We start from the raw sequence: 20,696 nt of genomic DNA, 5'->3' as shown, positions 1-20,696 counted from the left end.
CAAAATTTTACCTTAAGGATTTTATTCTAAAGAAATAATTCAGCACAATTAAAGCATACCCTTGAATGTATAAAAGATCTTTGTAGCAGTGCTCTCTATGTCCACCAAAAATTGAACACAACCATTATGTCTAACAATTGTGGGAAGGAGGTAAGAAACTGATTATGGTGGATCAACTGGAGAGAATGTTATAAAGCTACTAAATTATAATTATAAAGATTGTTAAGTTGAGGAAAGTGTAGTGAAAAAAAATACTGTTATAGTAGACAGATTACATTCATCTATATAAAAATACTCATTCATGAAAATAATTGTACTTAGGATGCAGGATAACGGGCGATATCTTTTAAATTGTTATCCTAATGTTTTTAAAATAGGAAAATAATTCTTTTAAAACATTGATACATGCATTTCTTGAGAATCTGATTATTAGTTACCTTGAAGAGTTCTGTTGTTCTAAAATACGTTGTTGGGCTTCCCAGTTTGCTTTCTCATCTTCAAACTGACGGCGTTTTTCCTCTAATTCTTTGTGCTGTGCTTCCAAATTCTTTTTCATTTGCTCATGGCGCCGTTGGAGCTAAATCACAGCATGATATACAAAATAAAACTGTTTAAGAACTCAGGAGCAGAAGGCATCCTAATGTGACAAGTATGAGCCCTGAGTTCTTGTGCTATAAATTCAGAATACCATCTGGAAAACACTAAGATTCCTCCTCCTGTGGGACTTGCCACCCAAAAGGTCACTGACCCAAGAGAATAATCTTGAGAAACGGGAAAAGTACAAGCAGTTTACAGTTGTGTAGCACTTTATAACAGACGTATCTTATCTCATTTTCCATTACTCACAAGCATATAGGAAGCTCGGCAGGGAAGCCGCGCTGCCCTGTACAGATGAGCAAATAGGTGTGGAGTGTTAGGCACTTTCCAAGATCATTAGCCAGAAAGTGGCAGAACCAGGATTTGAAACCTGTCTCCTAATCCCAAGTTCAGAAAGCTGAGACAAGTGGGAAGAAAGTAGGCAGATAAAGACCTAAGAGTTCCAAGATCAAGGTAAGGTCCCCTGAGTCTTACAAAACAGGGGTTCTCATATGTTAACCTTCATATATATCACCTGGTCTGTTAAAAATACAGAATCTTGGACTCCACCAAGACTTACTGAATTAGAATATCTGGATGTGATGGCTAGAAATCTGTGCCCCAGTGATTATAATGCAGGTGGTTCTGCCTACACTGAGAATCAATGCCATAGAGAATGCTGGCTGAGAAGTAGGAAACACTCATGCAAAGTAGCTGCAGAAACAGAGCTTATCTAACGGTTCATTAAATAATTTCATTTAGGCACTAGTAAACCTACTTCTGAAGAAAATAGTCATACATACAAAAAAAATAATTAAATCTAATTACACCTACACCAAATACTTAAGAACTACTCAAAATCTTCAGATGTCTGGGAATTATGTTCTATTAAAGATGATATTACCTCAGCGAGTTAACATGAATTTGGATTATAATTTTGCATACAGTTTTTCTTAATTATGTTGTAAACCCATAAAGTGACTTCATATTCATTCCTATTGCAAATATTTCAGGCAATTCCTACAAAAGAAAACCATCTAAGACAAAGTGAGGCAAGATCTTCCTGATGATATGGCAAGTAAGTTACCAAGAAAATATCAGAAAACAGGAACATAAGAAAATCTCCCTAGTTATTAAAAAAATGCAAGGAAATCATAGAGGCACACTTCAGAATAGATAACTTTGGGAAGGAGAGAGATGGGTACCCCAGGGGAGAGGCACAACTGAACTCATGATGACTTATTTTAAGTTGGACAGTGGGTTCACAGGGATTCATCATTCCTTACCTGTACATTTCTGTTACACATAAGTACCTTTTCTATTCAGTGCATGTTTGTAAAAAGTACAGGTCACAATGCCTCACTCGCAAGAAACCCTTGGGGTAAGAAGTGTTTCAAAGCTCAGAATTTTTCAGATTTTAGAAAAGGCAATACTACTTAAACAAGTGTATATACTATAATTACAAAACCCTCCTGGGCTGGCTAGGATAGCACCTATAATCAAACACACTACTATTTTTTGTAGTAAAACATAAATATTCACATCAAGTGAAACAAAACTATTCGTTCCACGCCTGGTTCTGCAATGTTCAGAGCTTTTTAGAATTTGAAATTGTGGCTATGTGACTGCAGACTTGTCTAGTGAGTAAGAGCAAACAAAGAGTTAAGTGGGTTCAGATGCTGGCTTACAAGCACGCAGCACTGACCAAGTTCATTCATCCCGCCTCTCATGTAACAGAGGGAGATGCACGGCAGCATCTGGCTCCCAGAGCTATCGTGGGCGGAACGACGTCACCCTGGAAGACGCTCAGGACCGTGCCTGGTGCACTGTGCTGATGGTATCAGCAGCTGGGCACACAAATGAACTTGAGAAAAAACTGTATTAAACAAGATTCAACAAGTTTCTTCAACCATATTATGCATATACTTATATGGCTTACAGTATTAGGGGAAACTTGGTCGAGCTCTCTTCACAGGTCCTTTCAACGCTAAGAAAGAGTCTATCCTTTAAAGAGTAAATTAAGTTTCTCAAAACTCCGTTTCACTATTCACAGCAATCATAAAAACTCTTGAAGGGTTCTTTGCCTACACTTTCATAATTATTTGTTTGTAACATTTACTATTAGGAGCAAGTCCTAAAATATGTCTATACCAAATGTAAATTCGACTACTTTTAGATTTTCAATGGAATCTAAGTGTGGAGATAATACAGATTCTTGATTACTGCTATTTTTATTCCCCTTCTGATATAGATTAATTCTTTATTAGCGAAGGGGTAGAGACTCAAATGGATGGATTTAATCAGAGGCTGATAAATAAAAAGACTAAACTTAATCTCCAAAAGGCCATCTAACAGGGGCCAGCCAGGATGCTGTCTCAGACCAGCAGGAATCACTCCATGTCTCCAATGAATAGGTTTGTGACAAATATAACAATAGTGAAAGTTTCTTTTCAAATAAGAGATTACATGAAAAGCCCAGTAACTTAAAAGAAATTTAATGTGGAATAAAAACATTTCCTCAAAATTACTGAATACTTTACTCACTCCCTGCATTCTGTCTACTCAATGGGTTAGAGAGTACTTTTGGTTATGTATTTACTCAAGAGGGTTTCAGTATTTTTTATGCAGTAATTGCAGTAATTGAAACCATCCATCTGTAAGGATATAACAGAGAGATCCGAACCTCCTTTTAATGTATTTAGATACAACTATTGTTACATTAGTGGAGTCATATAGAACACAGGATCTCACTGAGTTTTATAATTAAAGGTCATTTAAAAAACACTTCATATTAATGTCATCTCATATATTTAAAAACTATTTTTGAACACAGTAACAAATCTATGCTGAGAAACTTCATACTGAAGTCGTTGTACTATTTTGTGTTTGTCCATAGTTTCCTTATAGGAATATCATATTCCTTCATTTTCTCCTCTTTGACTGTAATTTGCCCTGGCATGTCCTTAGTTCCGTTAAGGTTCTTTCTTTCTTTCTCATGCATATGCAAATAAGTTCAGTCTATCATTATTATCCTAACACTAGTTTTTATTCTTACATCCACTCGAAACTCTGATCTTTTCTTATACTGAATACATGGAATGGCTTATAATTTCATTTCTCCTAACTTGCTCATTATAATTAATTGTTCATGGTAAATATTCTGACTATTTTGTCTTCCATTATGTCCACTTACATAATGAAGTATATATTTTATTATAAACATAGTGCTTGTTTTTATTTTTCCGTTTTATTACATTAGGGTGTTGTATACAATGTTTCCCCGAAAATAAGACCTAGCCGGACAATCAGTTCTAAATGCGTCTTTCGGAGCAAAAATTAACACAAGACCTGGTCTTATTTTACTATAAGACCAGATCTTATATAATATAATACATAATATATGATATGATATATGCTATGCTATGCTATGATATGATACCAGGTCTTATATTAATTTTTGCTCCAAAAGACACATTAGAGCTGATTGTCCAGCGAGGTCTTATTTTCAGGGAAACACGGTATTAAATTTGAAAGAATAGTAGAGAAAGGTTACACTATCTATGAATTTTATTAAAGATATTAATCTGAAAGGAAGTACTGTGTCCATAAGTGGAAATGTTAAGTTGATTACCTCAGCTTCAGAGTCCTTTAGTTTTTGAACTTTTTCTTTGACCTTCATCTCAAACACCTGCTCCATCTCCATCTCCATCTTCTTCATCTTAGCTACATGTTCCCTTCTTTCTTCTTCCATTTGTGCCAGAGGGCTCCTGTTATGAACATTAAGAATAACTGTTAAACGTTTAAAATAAAAAGTTAATACAAAACTCTAAGTGATGAAAATAAATGAGATGCTATATGTTTTCTGTTTCTTGAAAATCTCTGCTTTTTGTTTCTTGAAAATAAGTTTCAAAATAATTTTTCAATTATTCTGACGCCATCTTAAATAACAGAGAAAAAAGATTTGAAGTTTTATGTATAAATGCCTTAAAAATTCTTTAAAACCTTAAAATTTATAAATATTTATAATCTAAAACTTCCTTCCACAAAGGTTCATATCTAAACTTGAAGCTTTAGTGAATTATCATGAAAATAGATCTAAATAACAAAGGCAATTGTTATAGAGATGTCTCTCTAAAGTAGTGCGTATCAAATCTAAAGATGACCCATAAAATACAGTGAAGGAAATGAAAAGGAAACATTCCCAAAATGCATTCATAGAATAGAAAACTAGAAGAAATTATTTCATTTTGTACTTTCTTTGAACAAAAATTTAATGTGAGAAAAGGAACTGAGTTAATAAAACATACGTAGAATATTTTCAGTTCTACAAATCTCCAAGTGTTATAATCTCTTCTTCTGAGACAACTACTGACATGACAATGATACAGTTAATTAACAATAGTTAATTATTTCGGTGACTGAAGTGACATGCTGGAAACGACTACCAGTCAATACCTGAACACTCTTCACTTAAGTAGGTCACTTATGGTAACTTTGATGCTCAGAAAATCCATTCCACCTAAGTCAACAATTTCATTTCTGAATTTTTAAAAATGTTCAGTGATAAAACACACAAATACACAGAGAGAGAATCAGAAGCAAATACAATTATTTTTGATATGCCTGAAAATAGACACAAGTACAGTTAAACAAATGTAGTTTACTATTCCATCGACGTTAAATCTCTTTGTATAATTTTGTTCAAAATTTTCATGCTGAAAAATACAAATGAGCTTCATGTTACGCCTAGTATACTTACAGACCCAAGAGAACACCAAAGTATCAGTAACCTACCACAACCCCAGGGAGGAGAGGATAGTGGGCTCTGTGGCTGTAAGGATCTCTGAAAATGATTCAAAACCCTGGGGCAACTTAAAAGAGGCAGGCCCTTTTCTAACTTTGTTGGTAAAACATGTTTATTTGGCCTCTACAAAAACAGGCTTTGATCATTGGATTTTACATTTTAAATTGGTGAATTTTATCTCAATAAAGACTTAAAAAGTTTAAAAAGTTAAATCATGGCTGAAAAACACAATCAGGCCTTGGACTCCACCCATAACTTCAAGGGCCAGTCACTTTAATCCTGATCTGACACACGGAATATGCTGAGTTCTCTCCTTCTGAGGCTGCCTGTTTCTGACCCTTACAGCACTCTTCTTCCCTACCAAGGACGACAAAAGAGCTAGATAGAAAACAGTAAACGAGAACACAGGACAGAACACTGGCTACTGCTTTTTCTTAGCAAAAAAGAAAGGACAAAGATGTGACAGACTGTTGTCATCAAGATGACGTGTTTTTGCAGTTAGTGCAAATTAGAACAAAATGTTATCTGACTAAAGGGTATTTCTTCACTAAAAGAAAACTTACAAACCTGCAGTATATTTTAACAATTAAGCAATAAATCAGAAGTTCTGAAAATGACAGTAAGCCAAACATTAACTCAGAGTAAGAACCTGCATTCAAAGAGTGAGGTCAATAAATAAAATTTTAAGTGTAAATGTCATTATTTCATTAAAAGCCAATGAGGCCCTTTTTAATAATATATTTCTCATCTTTATGGCAGGTGTTTTTAACTTAGGGACCTCAGATCTCTTGGGCAGAATATCACTCAATACCCTAAAATGACATACCAAATACCTATGTGTTTGTGCATGCACATGCGAGCATTTTTCTGGTGCGAGGTTCCAAAGCTTTTGTCAGACTTTCAAAAAGGGTCTATAACCTCACTTCTTCCACCCCTCAAAACCTTTTACACTATAGAAAAAAAATAATCTAATAACCGTTTTTGAACTGACAATCTTAGTAACTGAATATTGTTATGTTTAAGCAACTTAGATTATCCAACAATATTGTTGTGATTTAAAAACAAATTAGAATTCAGACAGAGTTGTGATTTTAAAGTTAAATATGTATTCCTACTTGTAATAACTTATCTATAAAATGCTCATTTAATTTTATCCTTGGTAGGAAGAAGGCAATTCATGTAGATTTAAAGAGTACATAGTACAATTGGCAAATGAAAAGGCTACCAGTTTACCAAGAGTAAATACTGTCATCTAGGTTATTTAAATAAGTCTCGGGGGAAACAGAACAGTTTGATAGCAAAGAAACAGGCTATAGTGTTTTGAAATTTGCTTTTAAATTCAAAATTTTAATATTAAAAATCCCTACATAGTCAACTTCCTATGTCTTTGGAAAAACAACCCCTTTTATGCCTTCAAATGTTTTATCTACAAGAAAAAATACAGACTTAACACTTGTAAAGTAAACCACATTAAAAACAGCAATGAAAGGCAAATTCATAGATTTCACAATTATTAAAGTACGTGCCCTAAAACAAAAGTTTATGGCAAAATTTGTTAATCCTAGTTGATTTCTTTTCCAAAATTTTGTTAGTAATTACTATACCAAATCATTATGAAAATAAATATGCTGTGCAATTATCTTTTGACACCCTCATCAAATTTCTAAACTTATTTCAATATGTATACTTTTAAAAGAAATTTGTAACCTTTCACACGAGATATTTTAAGTTTTTAGCCTTGTAAAAATACCTGACTTCTGACCAAATGAACTGATATTCCAGTATTATTTTTAAAAAATGGTCACATGTATGTAAAAATGGATTTTTTGAAGACTCTCACCAAATGATCTTTCAAATCTCTTTAAGATTCATATAAATCAATACCCCACTTCTAGTCATCTTTATTAAAGTAATATTTAGAAGTAATATAAACTATACTTACTTTGTAGAAAACAGGAAAAGAGGTCACTTTTTGTCATCACATTTAATTAACCTTTTTTATGATGGCTGGAAAAACCTGCTTTTTAATGGGAAACTCTTCTTCATACTCAGTACACTAAAGCTTATAAACTTAGGCTTGTCAGAAAAATTTAAAACAACTCAGTCAAAGAAATGAAGAGGCTTGGTGAAAGATTTTAAAAAAAAGAAAGGCTACAACAGTAACTTGAATATCACACTAAATCCGCGAAGATAACAACTTGGCTCCTTCTAGGGTTCTCTCTAAGGGGTTATAGTTCCTGAAAGCTACCAGATGACTCACCCTTTCATGTGACCAATGACAGAATCCTAGCAAGGACCACACAGATGACCTAGTAAGGTTCTACTGTGGTTGTGTTACGTGACCCCACATTTCATTTAAATTACATGTGGTCTTCCCTGCAGAACACATTAAGCAAGTACACTTACATACTTTTGCTCTAGTCGGTAGGCCACTATGTATACAGACAGGCAGCGAAATTTGCCAGAAGAATTTCATATAAATGGGTTTAAAAAGCAATAAAAATTTCCAAAAATTATGGAAAACAATAGTTACCAACACTTTATTTTGCCTAGTAAGAGCATTAAAACCAAACATAAACAATAACAATACTATCATTATATTTTCATGAAAAAACATTTGAAAAAAGTATAAAAGAGATAACTGAATAAATTTAAGTTTTGGGAAATCTCTGGAAATTTTCATAAAATTGTCTTTCTTTTTAGGTCAATGAAAACTTTGTCATGTACCAAAAGAGTTCTGAAGATTAGCCTTTGGAAACCCATATTTATTTTTAGTCATTTCTAGGAATTCTGTTAGCTTTCAAATTTTCCCAAGACTACAGATGGAAAAGTCTATAGAAAACAGAAAAATAAATTAAAATATGGGAAAGAGGTAACTGTGTGCCCCAACTTGAAGAAAAGATATTGTCATAAGTGGTGCCAATAGTAGACAATAGTTCAGAAAAGAGTTGCTCATCAAATGTGATTTTAAATAAAAGGTACAAGGGAAGAACAAGGGAGGAGGAAGCAGGTAAAACTTTAAGAAACAGGTTTAGCAAAAAAAAAAAAAAAAAAAAAAAAAAAAAGGATAGTTCTCCTTTCATTGGGGATCACCTTCAAGAGATCTGCAATCTGGATATGGTTAATTCTCTCCTTAACCTATCTCACCCTCCACAGGGATGGGCAAGACATACTCTCCCTGAGGATTTAAGTACTTCAAATAGATGACTTGATATTTTCTTTGCCAGACACAGGTAATACCTGAATAGTTGCTAAGAACAATGCCCACTTCTCCAGACTCTGGCCTTCAGACAAATTAGTATATGACGAGACAAGCTCAGCTATTTTTCAGGTTTTAAACACATAATTTAAAATCCTGGGTTTTCCCCTAGCTTTATTGAGATATAACTGACATAAAATATTGTGTAAGTTTAAGGTGTACAATGTGATGTCTAAATTTTAAATCCTTCCAAAATACAATTATTCCAGGACCACTAATGTAACAGAAAGGCACATTTTCAGACATACAAACCAAGTATTTTTATTTTTAGCCTATGGTTCAGTACACTACAGTTCATCCAAAACTGCCTCAGAAAAATTTAAATATAAGATGAATTTATCTACTTCATTACACAATACCTAGTATTAAAAAAAATTAGCTTATACTCGAAAACCAAAGTGTGACTAGCACTCTATGGAGTGTCCACTGCCACACAAGGGTTAATATAACTACAAATTTTGAATAGATTCATATGCGTATATACAGTGGACCCTTGAACAACATGGGTTTGAACTGCATGGGTCCAATACACGGATTTTTCAATTCCTGCGTTGCTTTTGATCCGTAGCTGGGAGTCCACAGATGTGGAGGGCTGCCTGTATGCATCAATTTACGTCATTTTATAAAGGGGGACTTGAGTATTTGCATATTTTGGTATCCGTGGGGGGTCTTGGAACCAATGCCCCACAGATATCAAGGGATGATGACTTAAGTTTTTGGGGAGTCAAAAACTTGTATTTTTGACTGCATGGGGGGTTGGCACTCCTAACCCCTCCAACGTTCAAGGGTTAAGTGTGTGTGTTTATGTGTAGTGTGTGTATGTGAGTGTGTTTGCATGTGTGTGTGTGTGTGTATGTGTGTGTTAAAGGCAATGAAAAAACATAGGTCCATCAATAATCAGACGAACAAATGACTATCAATTTTCTTTATTTCTTAAATTGCCTGCAGGTGCTATTTAGAGGCCATACGAAGTAATAAAGAAAGTGATAAAATGACCACATTTTTTTAAAAGACCAAAGAGATTGTCTGATTCAGTGGTCTTCAAACTGGGGGTCTGTATTTATATGAAGTCTTCGAAGAATTACTTGAACCTTTGCAGCTCTAAGAGAATCAATTTCCAGATCCTCAACTTTCATACAAAGTCTTGCCTAAAGTGACTGGCCTGAAAATGTCCAAGTTACAGATAGCCTATCTCTCACTTTACAGAAGAAAGACCTACTCCCTCTTACCCACCCCTTACCTAAATTATATTGTCCCAGGGGTACCTGGAGGTGTGAAAACCTCCAGGTGACAAAAGAAGTCTCCCTTGATTAATCAAAGTACTAAAACATAAACCCATAGACTGTCTGTATCTCCCAATATCAAACATACGTCTATTAAGGGCAAAGTGTGATGTTAGGTGCTAGCAACACGGTATTTGGGTCCATTTTGGGATACTCTGAGTTCAGATACACAACATAGGAAAGTCGTTGGCGAACTGGCAATTTTTGTTTCATGATTCTGCCTGTTCCACCCCAAGCTCCCTGGGACCTCCACTTCTCCCTCCACCATTAGTAAAGGATGTCGTGCCATGGAGAGAAGAGGCCCATGAGAATAATACAAACAGAACATCAATAGGAAGCCTAAACTCACATTTGCTTATTTCACACATTTAAATATTAGCCATTCCTTTCAGTTATTCACGAATGGGTCCTTAGCTATAAAGAAAAGCACCTTATATCAGTGAAAGAACCATAAGTTGTTGATACTGACTTTTTTTTTTTAAAGTCAACTGGAATGCTTTCAAAAATTAAGACAATATAAGTTACAACCAATGGATAAAACTTCCAAGTGACTTCTTTCAGATTCAGCATGTTATTCAATAAAGTAGTAAAAACCTAATTTAACAAATCAGATCAATATCTATTCTAATTACAGCCATTCCCCAGTTGGTTCAATCTTTGAAAATATTTATTTTTCTACTTACTATTAACATAAAATAATATACTAACTCCTAGGGCAATTTTCTTTTTAGCAGTACAAACTTTTTTATATTTTCACAGGCTCCGTTTGGACATGATTCCTCTCATTTCCAATAGAATTCTACCTTTTGTTTTCACCTGGGTTCTAGTTTAACTCAAGTAATCCACACTAGAATTCTATATATGAAGAAAAATTTTTAACAACATTGTAAGGTTCACTATTTTTCTCTGAATTACCTTACTTGCATCCAACAGCAGAAAGACCCCCCCACCAATAGCACTACTTTAAAAGCTTTGTATTTGAAATATGGAAACAATTCCTTATTTGTAGGACATGGACAAATGTTTAAAAGAAGAAAATTAAACATTAAGTGCATATATTTAATGAAAAATATGTACCGATAGTACATTTCCCTTTAACATATTATAAAATTATCAGTGGCTTTATTTGTGTATTTTTTCTTTTAAATGGTTAAAAAGTTCTTAAGCTAGTGAAATGCATTTAAAATGGATTAGGATTTTATGACCATTTACTATGACAGATCTTTACATTTTTGTGCTAAATAACAAAGTTTGGTGCAAATTTTACTATAAGAAATAAAGTCTTGCCTTTTTCTCATGCACTAAACCTTACCTCAAATAGAATCTTGTATTTTAAATATAAAAAATTTTTAAAAAATATTAACAAATCCATTTTTAGAACAGCAGTAATAAATTCCTAGAAGTCAGTGCTTTGCAAAGCATGAATTACTAATCACCTGTATCAGAACCACCTAGGGTGCTTATTAAAAATATAAACCCTTAGGCCCATCCCCCATCTATTGAATGAGAATCACTTGCTAATGATTAAACCTAGAAATCTGCCTTTTTAACAATCACTCTCACAAGATCCCTGAAACCAAAAACCCTAGGAATTGATCAAGAAAGTTCCTCAAATAGGCATGTTAACAGCATACGAAGAAATTCAAAGTTAAGAAAGAAATTAGGCCACTTTGCCAATGCTTTGTGTGTTTTCTTCTGGAATTTAGGGACATTGTGGAGACATAACACTTTTCTTTTCCATCATAAGAGATGTTGGCCACTGTAAAACAGTGCTGCTACTTTGAGAACTTGCCTTTCTCATTATTTATGCAGATGATCCTTCCAGACTATCCTCTACTGGCAGATCACACTGGCTACAAATGCACACACATTGTTAAACTGGTTTTCATGACACGTATGATGCCAATAAAGGAGAAACGGCACAGACACTGGTACCAAGAACTCTACCAGTGAACTCACCAGTCTCCGCACACATCTCTTTGCCCTATCCCATCATAAATCACCACAGTGTGAGATACCAGCTTGGTGGGGTGAAGCTACACACTCAGGAGTCACTCACCCTACTCTAACAACCAACGGAAGAACCAGATTCCAGATAATTTACTCCCTAGAAATACACAATAGGAATAGAAAAGGTAACCAAGACTACATTCATCTAAATATTCCTTTTGTTTGGTCCTGTACTTTGTTTCTATATAATCTGTTATTGAAAACTTTGCTATTAAAAATGTTTATTTTAGAAAGACATAATAAAAGGTAGAAGTTCGGTTTATTCTCTTTAGAGACTATGGGATGTTTATATTACAAATAAAATGGGTCAAGAGATCTTGGTAGTAACTTTTCTCTTCCCTTAAAAAAAAGTATTTGCTCAAGGAGCTGTTTGATTTCTAACTGGGGATCTATTAAACGTGTGGTATATAGATTATAAAGGCGATGGCAAATGACTAGAAGAGAATACAAGGCTCTTGCATTTAAAGAACAAGGTAATAAAACATTTCCTCCAACAATTAAAGAATAAAATATAAAATCACCAAAACAAAGCTCAACTATATAAATTTCTGCTGCTGTGCATAAATAACATTTTCCCCAGGAGAAATGTGATGAAAAGAAACAATGTAATTATTGACTACATAAACAATACCTTTTCTGGAGGAAACGATGGATACTTACTTAGTGAGCTGCCCTTTATTCTTGTTATTGTCAACTCCATTATAAGTCACAGCTGCCAGTTTTCGGCTCCGATAGTTCTCATAATGCACATTATTAGTGACGTCTTTCAAGTCCTGCATGTGTGTTCTGCCGTAAATAAACACACATCAAGAGTTTGCTTCTACTAAAAAGGCTGTGATGTCAATTCAAAATTTTACCAAAACAAAAATTTCAGATTTAAGACGAGCAAAAGACTATCTTAAGGAAGATGGCATTCATTTGTCTTCACTTACACTCAAGGCAGAGCAAGATACATAAAATGCACATGGAAATTTAGGGTCCAAATGATAACTTAAGAGCCATAAATCCCCTCAAAGCAATTACTAAAGATGACATTTCTACAGAAGAGTATTTACCTTTTTATACTACAGTAAGTCCACACTTAACGTCATCGATAAGTTCTGCGACTTTAAGTGAAATGAATCGAAGTATAACAAAACCAGTTTTACCACAGGCTAATAGATATAAACAACAGTTAAGTTCCTGTGGCATCTCAACATGATAACAAAACAACACTGAACAAAACAATATTATTCAAAGACCTGCTACATATATTTTATTTTACTAGAGAAGGGAAAGCAGACTGGCTTCTACTGAAGCTCATAAAACCAAAAAAAAAAAATTGCTTTTCTCTTAGCAATTATATCAATATCTGAGTTTTTATAATACTTAAGGTAATAAATATTTAAGGACACTTTAGATCACATACCAAGTTGGATTCAAACTGGGGGGATTTTAATTTAGAGTAAACTTCTGTTTATTCAAACTGCCCAGTGAATGTGGTATCTTGGTTAAATGAATGTTTGTTTGCTCATAGCACTTCTATAATATATAAATTGTGAGATAAACTATATAATACATGAGACAATGTCATCATTCCTTAATGATTCAAGATGCTAAAGAAACCCTGAGCTGCTGTACGACATCCTTTACAAATGCAAGTTCTTGGGTGGCAACATTCTGTGTCACTGGATCCTCCCTTTCCTCACCATTTCCTCACCATCCATTCCTGCACCTCCATTTTCCATCTCCACCACTTTACCAAAACCCCTTTCCGGAAGACTAACAGAAAGGTGGATTCTGTTTTTACACTTCCTGCTATCCACAAAACATTTACTATTACTTTCCTCTTTGCAAACAGAATGTGATGTTCAATTACTCTGACTCATCTCTTACTATTTGACACTTCCATGCAGGTCTCTGATGGTTTCCTCCGTGCCATTCTAAGTCTGGGTTTTCCATACGTCTTCTCTTCCTTTATATATACTCTGTCCCTTGATGAATTCATCCTGTGGCACTACAGTTACACCTAAAGCTCTTCATTTCCACTTCAGTCAAGTCAGGCAGCTCCTTATTTCAAGCACAGCCAGTAGTTGAGACTGAAGAGCTCGTGCTAATTTGTCACTGACTCCAAATTTTCTCAGCCTTTGAGTGAAGTCACTCTAACCCACAATTTTCTCCTTGCTTGTCACTCATTTTTGGTACCAGCGTATATTACAGGTGACACCATATAACCTCAACTATATTATAAGCTGTCCTTTACAAGAAACCTGCCATCAAAACCTAGCCTTCCTTTCCACTTTTCCCAAGCTTTTCCCACTAAAGCGCAAAGGCCTTTTCCTTTCTACTTTTCATACCTTGTTCAATGTTAAAACCTCAACTCACTTAAAGTATAATGGTAAAAAAAAATTTACTTTCTTATTTATCCCGTCACATAGGTAATTTTGTATTTTTGCTAATGACTTTAAAACCCTGGATAAATAATCCAAGTGGTCTCCATGCACTGCTTACTTCAGTGCTAGAATGAAGACACCAATTTAAATGAGCTACCTTTATAGACGGCAAAAGACAAATATGCCCACCTCTAACTTTATTAGGGAAAGAAAAGACTTATTTTCATCATTGCTCACACTTACCTTATCAACATATTTCTTAGAATTGTGAAATCACAATGTTCACCATTTTCAACTATTAAAAAAAAAACAGACCACATACATTATTTCCACTAACCCCAATCATTTCAAAGGAAATTTCACAGGAAAGGGGGGGTAACAACAATAAGAGAATATGCAAAATAGCTTAGATCAATTTTCCATTAAGGTTTAACACTGTAACACAGTACTTAATCTAAGAGCATGCCATTGTACTATAATATGGCTTTCATGTAGTTTAATCCTGTGATAAAATATATAAACCTAACAAATGAACTCTTCAGACCAAACAATTTTGACATTTTGAAAAAGAGAGATCATATCTTTCTTTATTGGTGGAGAACACATTTATTCCATAATAAAATGCATTTTAAACGTTTAGTGTTGGGGTAAGGCGGGGGGGAATAATCACTTTAGAAAAACCTCAAGATAACCAAAATGAAAATGTGAGCCAAGAACTTTAAGGTTCTTTATTTTTTTAAAAAAATGTATCACTTAGAGGAACACTCTTTAGGAGAGGAAGAAAACTAAAAGTGGAGATACAAAGCAATTTCTTTAGGCATATTTCAAGGGTTGTAGAAGTTCTAATACCTCAGCTCAGCAAATGAAGGCTACACAGGGATGACAGAGCTAGGAACGAGAATAGTGTCATTGGTGGGGAAAGTCACTAAGGACAATAACTTGGAACGATATCCTAGAAAGTACAGAATTTTTCATAGTAGTAACAACAAATAGATAAAACAATCATGACTCCATCTTGGTGGTGGTTCCAAGATACTATAACACATAAGATTTTAATCTTCTTATTAGATTAAACCAATATAATAAACACAAATTTGGGGAAACACCTCTATACTGCCAAGCAGACTTCTGAATGACGCTATAGCTAAGATTTTATTGGTGTTTAAAACTCCTTATAAAATTAGAGGATCTCTTAATGATGAATTATTTTTTACTCTAAAGCTATGATGCCACAAAAGGTAACTTTTGTCCAGAGGAAAGGAAATTGTGAATGTTTTAAATGGACTTATGAAAGTTCTCAACCATTCTTGAGCATCCCAGACCAATCTGAGACTAAGATAAAAGTGAGAGAAACCTTTTCTCCAAAACTGTTTTCAATTTCAGAAAGTTTATCAGATCCCTTGGAAGCAATCTTTGGGTCCCAGGTAAAGAACCCCTGCATTATATTTTCAAACAAAAAATAGAAACAGATCTAATGATGGGGCGGAGATGGGACAGTGGGACACTGACAAGTGACTTCTAAAGTATCCCAGCATTAGACTTAGCACATCCTGGCCTCGCTTAGTAGGACACAAGATCTGAGAAACTGGAATGTACTTAGGAAGAAATGAGACCAAATGAAACTGAATTCACAACTACCTTTGAAAATCTAGAATGTATCAATGCAGTGGGCACATTATACTACTTAACTATACCAATTTTTTATTAACATTTGTGAGCTCTTAGAGAAGTCATTCACTGAAGAACACCTTACCTTCAGCAACACCCCAAGGATACTGCCTTCCTCTGACCCTTTTGCCATTAACTTCAATGATAGTATTACTACCTACCACAGCAAGAGGTAAACGATCCTATAAAACAAAGTATTCTTGTTCAAATACATCTCTGTAGTCCTCACAAATTCAAGAATAAAAAAGTTACATTACACAACAGATTAGAAAAAAATTATCTTGACAGTTTCTACATTCACTTTTATAGGGCATTCAATTACTATTTAGTAAATTGCAACTACATGGGATTATCACCAATGTAAACAATGAATAAAACATTTTCTCTGAAAATTTAAGAATAGTGAGGCATCTATTGATCAAATCATTTGTTAAAAAAAAAATCATTACAAAAAGAAGATGTCCCATACTGGAAAACGTTTGAAGAGTAAAAAATCGCACTGGCAGTTAGAGGGAAAAAATGAGGCTGTGACTAGCCCGCCTACCTGATCACAAAGCACCCTCATAGCTCTGAGGTAGTGAATGTTACACTTGCTAACCTCTACCTTTAGAAGTCCAGATCTGGGGGACTGGATTTGTTTTCATCCAGACAAACTCAGAGTACAGTCTTTCAAAATTCTTGTGGCTCCCAGAAATATATAAGAATATATAAAATTTATGGCTATTTTATAAAACCTCAGAAAGTCTTCATTGGTATTTCACTATTCCAAGATAATTATTTGCTTACATAATGCCATTAATCAATACACCAGTTTTAGGTCCAATGTACTTTAGGAAACCACTATAAATTAAAAATACAGAAAAGTATGTTCGTATATTTTTCTGGTTGGTTTTTATAAAAGGACAAAAGAAAACATATTTTTGTTTGGCTCTTAAAACAGAGAATAAACATAACAATGCTTAAGAACAAATCCTCTCCCTTTTCATTACCTGTTATTTAAGGGGGAAATTACATAATGTAAAATCAGTTAACTGAAAACCATGTGAAGAAAGGAATTGCGTTATTCATCTCTGTATGTCATACAATGCCTTATTACATATAATAGCCACTCAACAAAGTTAATTGCAAAGCTGAATTCAACACTGAAAAATCTCCCTATTCACTTTGTAAGCCAACTACTTAAAAACACTAATATTTTTGGTCTTTCCAGTGGATATTACAGTGTTTTTAAGGCCCCCAAACATTTCAGTATATGCATGGGAATAGACCTACCTTTATCTTTTTAACAAGCTTATTTTCTTCTTCATCATCTGTCTCTGGAAATTCATATATTTTAATTTTATGTTCTTGGATTTCTTTCATTATCTAAAATGAAAGAGGAAATTAGCAAAAGAGCACACAACACAGAATTAGTACATTAACTTTATTTTTATTATATTCTTAAATTTGTTACAAGTCCTCAGCTCCAGGTCCTTTATTGTTTTTCAATGATGCAAAAACTATAATCTAACAATACAGTATTATGCTGGTCTTTAAAAAAACAAAACACTATGAAGTTGAAATATAAATACCATTGCTGAAATCCGATTACTTCAGAAGTGTTAAAGTCATGTGGTTATAATACCAAAAGAATTCTAAAATTGATGCAAAATTCCAGAAAGGACCTTCTCTAGTTCATTTCTACTATTTACTTATTTACAATGACTGGATTCTTTCTATAGCTCTCTCCAACTGTTTTATTCAGCTGAATGAACAGATCTTAAACTCACCTAAAATTATTAGTAGAATTTGGCAAAGGTAAGTAAAAGTAAGTACAGCATTGGCTCCAGAAGAAAAGTTTACACATTGTCAGAAAATATCCTTGTACGTGCATATGCATACACACAAATCAAGAAGCAACAGATATAAGATTGGACAAGCACACAGGGAAAATATATGCCTCACCCTGAAAATTAAGAAGCTAAGGAGTTAATGGGAAGAATGCAGAAAAAAGAAAGACAACTTATTAATAACATCAGAAATAACCTAGTTCAATTAAATTATCTTGTCCAAAATTACTCCAAATTCTAAACAGAATACAAATATCCAAATAATGTTCAACTACCTACCCTATTCCAACTCATAACAGACCGGTAGCTAACATACCTAGAACTAGCTCCCTGCCTATACTGGTATTTCAGTGCTACTCTCACTGTAAAAATCTCCAGCAGCAGTGAAGGGACCCTAAATAAAATGTGTTACATGGTTGCTATACTAGGTAGGAGAACAGGACCATACATCTTTTACAATTGGGGTATGTATCTATATAGAAAAAAACATGCAAATAAATAATGAGGTGTCAAATGCATGACTGGAAGAAAGAAACACTAACAGCTAGCTCTAAGCAGTGGTTCTTAGTCAGAAGTTTTATATTAAAAGGGCCGGAGTAAGCATCTTCAAAATAACAAATGCTGAAACCCCATCTTAATTTACAGAATTAACTGGTAGGGATATGATCAATAACTCATTTTGAAAAAGTTCTCCAGATTCTGATAGGCACCACTGGTTAACAACCGTATTTTTAAGCAGACGGAAAAGAAAACTGTACAAACACTACAATGCAACAACCAATCTGCTTGTTCATCTTTTTCCTAAATTCTTAGTACCATTGCAAATCACGATACATACAAATCAAGATAGAAGGGGAGAAATGTGTTATATGATTAAATATTTGAACTTAGAAATAGCACATTACAAAATAAAAATGGGAGTAAATGTAAAATAAAGAAACATACTCCTGGTAGAATATCAAATAGAGTAAAAATGATGTACTAAAACATTGTCAAAATTTAAACATTTAACATAATTTCAAAGCAAATTTCAACAGGTGTTTGTTTTTTTGTAATGGGTTTAAGATATTCTAAAATTTATATCGAAAAAGGTGAAAAAAAAAGCATCCTGTTACAGAGAGGACTACAAGGACAATAAGAGATAATTAACATTAAGAACTATTCTTAAATATTCTACAAAGTTGCTGCAGTTTAAAAAATATGTAACATTAGCCTAAAATTAAAAAAATAGGCTACTGGAATAGGTTACTGGAATATTCCAGAAATTGACTCTACATTTCATAAAATATAATATATAAGAAACCAAACACAATGAGGAAAAAATAAACCCCTGCTTAAAAGGTGTTCAGCCTTTATGGAAAATGAAATTGAAAGCTAAAAAAAAAAAGAAAAAAAATGATTAGGTACCACTTTATTCCAAAACAATTTTTTTAAATAAAAATGACAAACAGCACTAGCACGGCACTGAAACAAATACACCCATTATAAAAGGGATTTGATTGTTTTATTGGAAAAGTTCCAGGACAAAATGGGGGAAAACATTCACAAAATAATCATACACTTTCAAAAAGCAATCTTCTTCCTGGTCCAGTCTAAGAAAATTCTAAAGGGTGTGGGCAGGGGTGCTGGTGAAGGCTATGCAGGAACATCTAATAGCATTAAGTGACAAAGACAAGGGAACTACAATAATGGATGGAAAAGAGCTCTGAAGAGAAAACTAAGGCAGAGGATCATTTTCAAGAGTTAATTGGAATACAATATAAATGACCATAAAGAAATGTAGCAAGAGAAATACACTGTAATACATTATACAGAAAATATGAAAAACTGCAAATGACGTGAATGGCATGAGAAACTCAAGAGTTCAAGCTTCTTCAGCCCACCTGCTTTTTAAACTGTTGGCACTCCTCCGGTGTGAGTGTGTCTGCTTTGGCAATAAGAGGGATGATGTTCACTTTTTCATGCAAACGCTTCATAAACTCAATATCCAATGGTTTAAGTCTGAAATACACAATATTTAATATGACTAAATTGATACGTTTGGAAAAACAGATTCTTCACATCCCCAATGCGAAGTTAAATACACTGGAACTACTTTCCTTAGTCATCAGAATCCCTCTCTGAAGATGAACTGGGCTAGAACAGCTGGCTAGAACAGGACCGGAAGGAGCCCTGAGTCCTGCCCTTGAACACCTGGGTCAGAGGGTTTGGCCCTAAAGAGGAAATGGAAAAAAGCTGAAAGGCTCCTAATAGGCTTTCCTAGAATAGTAATAAATATAATTACTCAAAATTTGAGAAATCCTTTTGTTTTTAAGTGAAAAGTGCTAGTCCTCTCTGAACCCTGTATTTAGTTCTTGCTATCAACTGTATTTCTCAGAAAAGAGGCTCAAAAGAGAAACTTCTTCATCATCACTTTTACCCATTGCTATCTGGCTGCTGCCTCCACTTTAACACGATACTTTCAAGGACCAAATTACTTCTAAGCTGCCAATATAATTAGCAGCAGCTCACTCATAAATACCATGGTGTTTACCATTACTTTTTAATTTGCCCCTTATGCGGCATTTGGCATTACTTCCTCACAAGCTGTTCCCTTATGGTCCTCTTTGTAAGCTGGTCCCTTAAGAGGCATGTTCCTCAAAACTCACTACTAAGCCTTCTCTTTACTCGACACTGTTATATTTATCATCAATTAAAATGATTTCTATCATCTTCTATGGGTCAATGACTTTCAAATCTTCACACTGAGCCCAGATCTCGCTCTGAAGTTGCAGACTTGTGTTCACCCAGTGGAAATACTACTTGGACATCCCACTTTGGCTCCTTAAAATCAAAAGCTCATCTGAGCCGCCAAGCTGTCCCCCTTCTCTGTTTCTACCTCGGTGAATGGCACTA

The 20,696-nt window shown here is 34.2% G+C and overlaps 1 protein-coding gene across 3 annotated transcripts in view; it reads right to left on the bottom strand.

The window, feature by feature from the left end:
• Window positions 1-20,696, bottom strand: part of SEPTIN7 (septin 7) — an 86,157-nt gene that overhangs the window by 1,683 nt on the left and 63,778 nt on the right. For all 3 annotated transcript variants that reach the window (XM_074340997.1, XM_074340998.1, XM_019726311.2), the window contains exons 6-12: window positions 19,685-19,802; window positions 17,245-17,337; window positions 16,058-16,154; window positions 14,548-14,599; window positions 12,593-12,718; window positions 4,208-4,343; window positions 438-577 (exon numbers count right to left, since the gene is read on the bottom strand). In XM_074340997.1, coding sequence (XP_074197098.1) covers window positions 438-577; window positions 4,208-4,343; window positions 12,593-12,718; window positions 14,548-14,599; window positions 16,058-16,154; window positions 17,245-17,337; window positions 19,685-19,802 — 762 coding nt within the window. The remainder of the gene's footprint in view (window positions 1-437; window positions 578-4,207; window positions 4,344-12,592; window positions 12,719-14,547; window positions 14,600-16,057; window positions 16,155-17,244; window positions 17,338-19,684; window positions 19,803-20,696) is intronic.

This window comes from Rhinolophus sinicus, linkage group LG09 (assembly GCF_036562045.2).
Source record: "Rhinolophus sinicus isolate RSC01 linkage group LG09, ASM3656204v1, whole genome shotgun sequence".
In the NCBI taxonomy this organism is placed as follows: Eukaryota; Metazoa; Chordata; class Mammalia; order Chiroptera; family Rhinolophidae; genus Rhinolophus; species Rhinolophus sinicus.
Note: the sequence above shows the minus strand (reverse complement) of the source record. Positions and strands in the feature narration are given on the sequence as shown.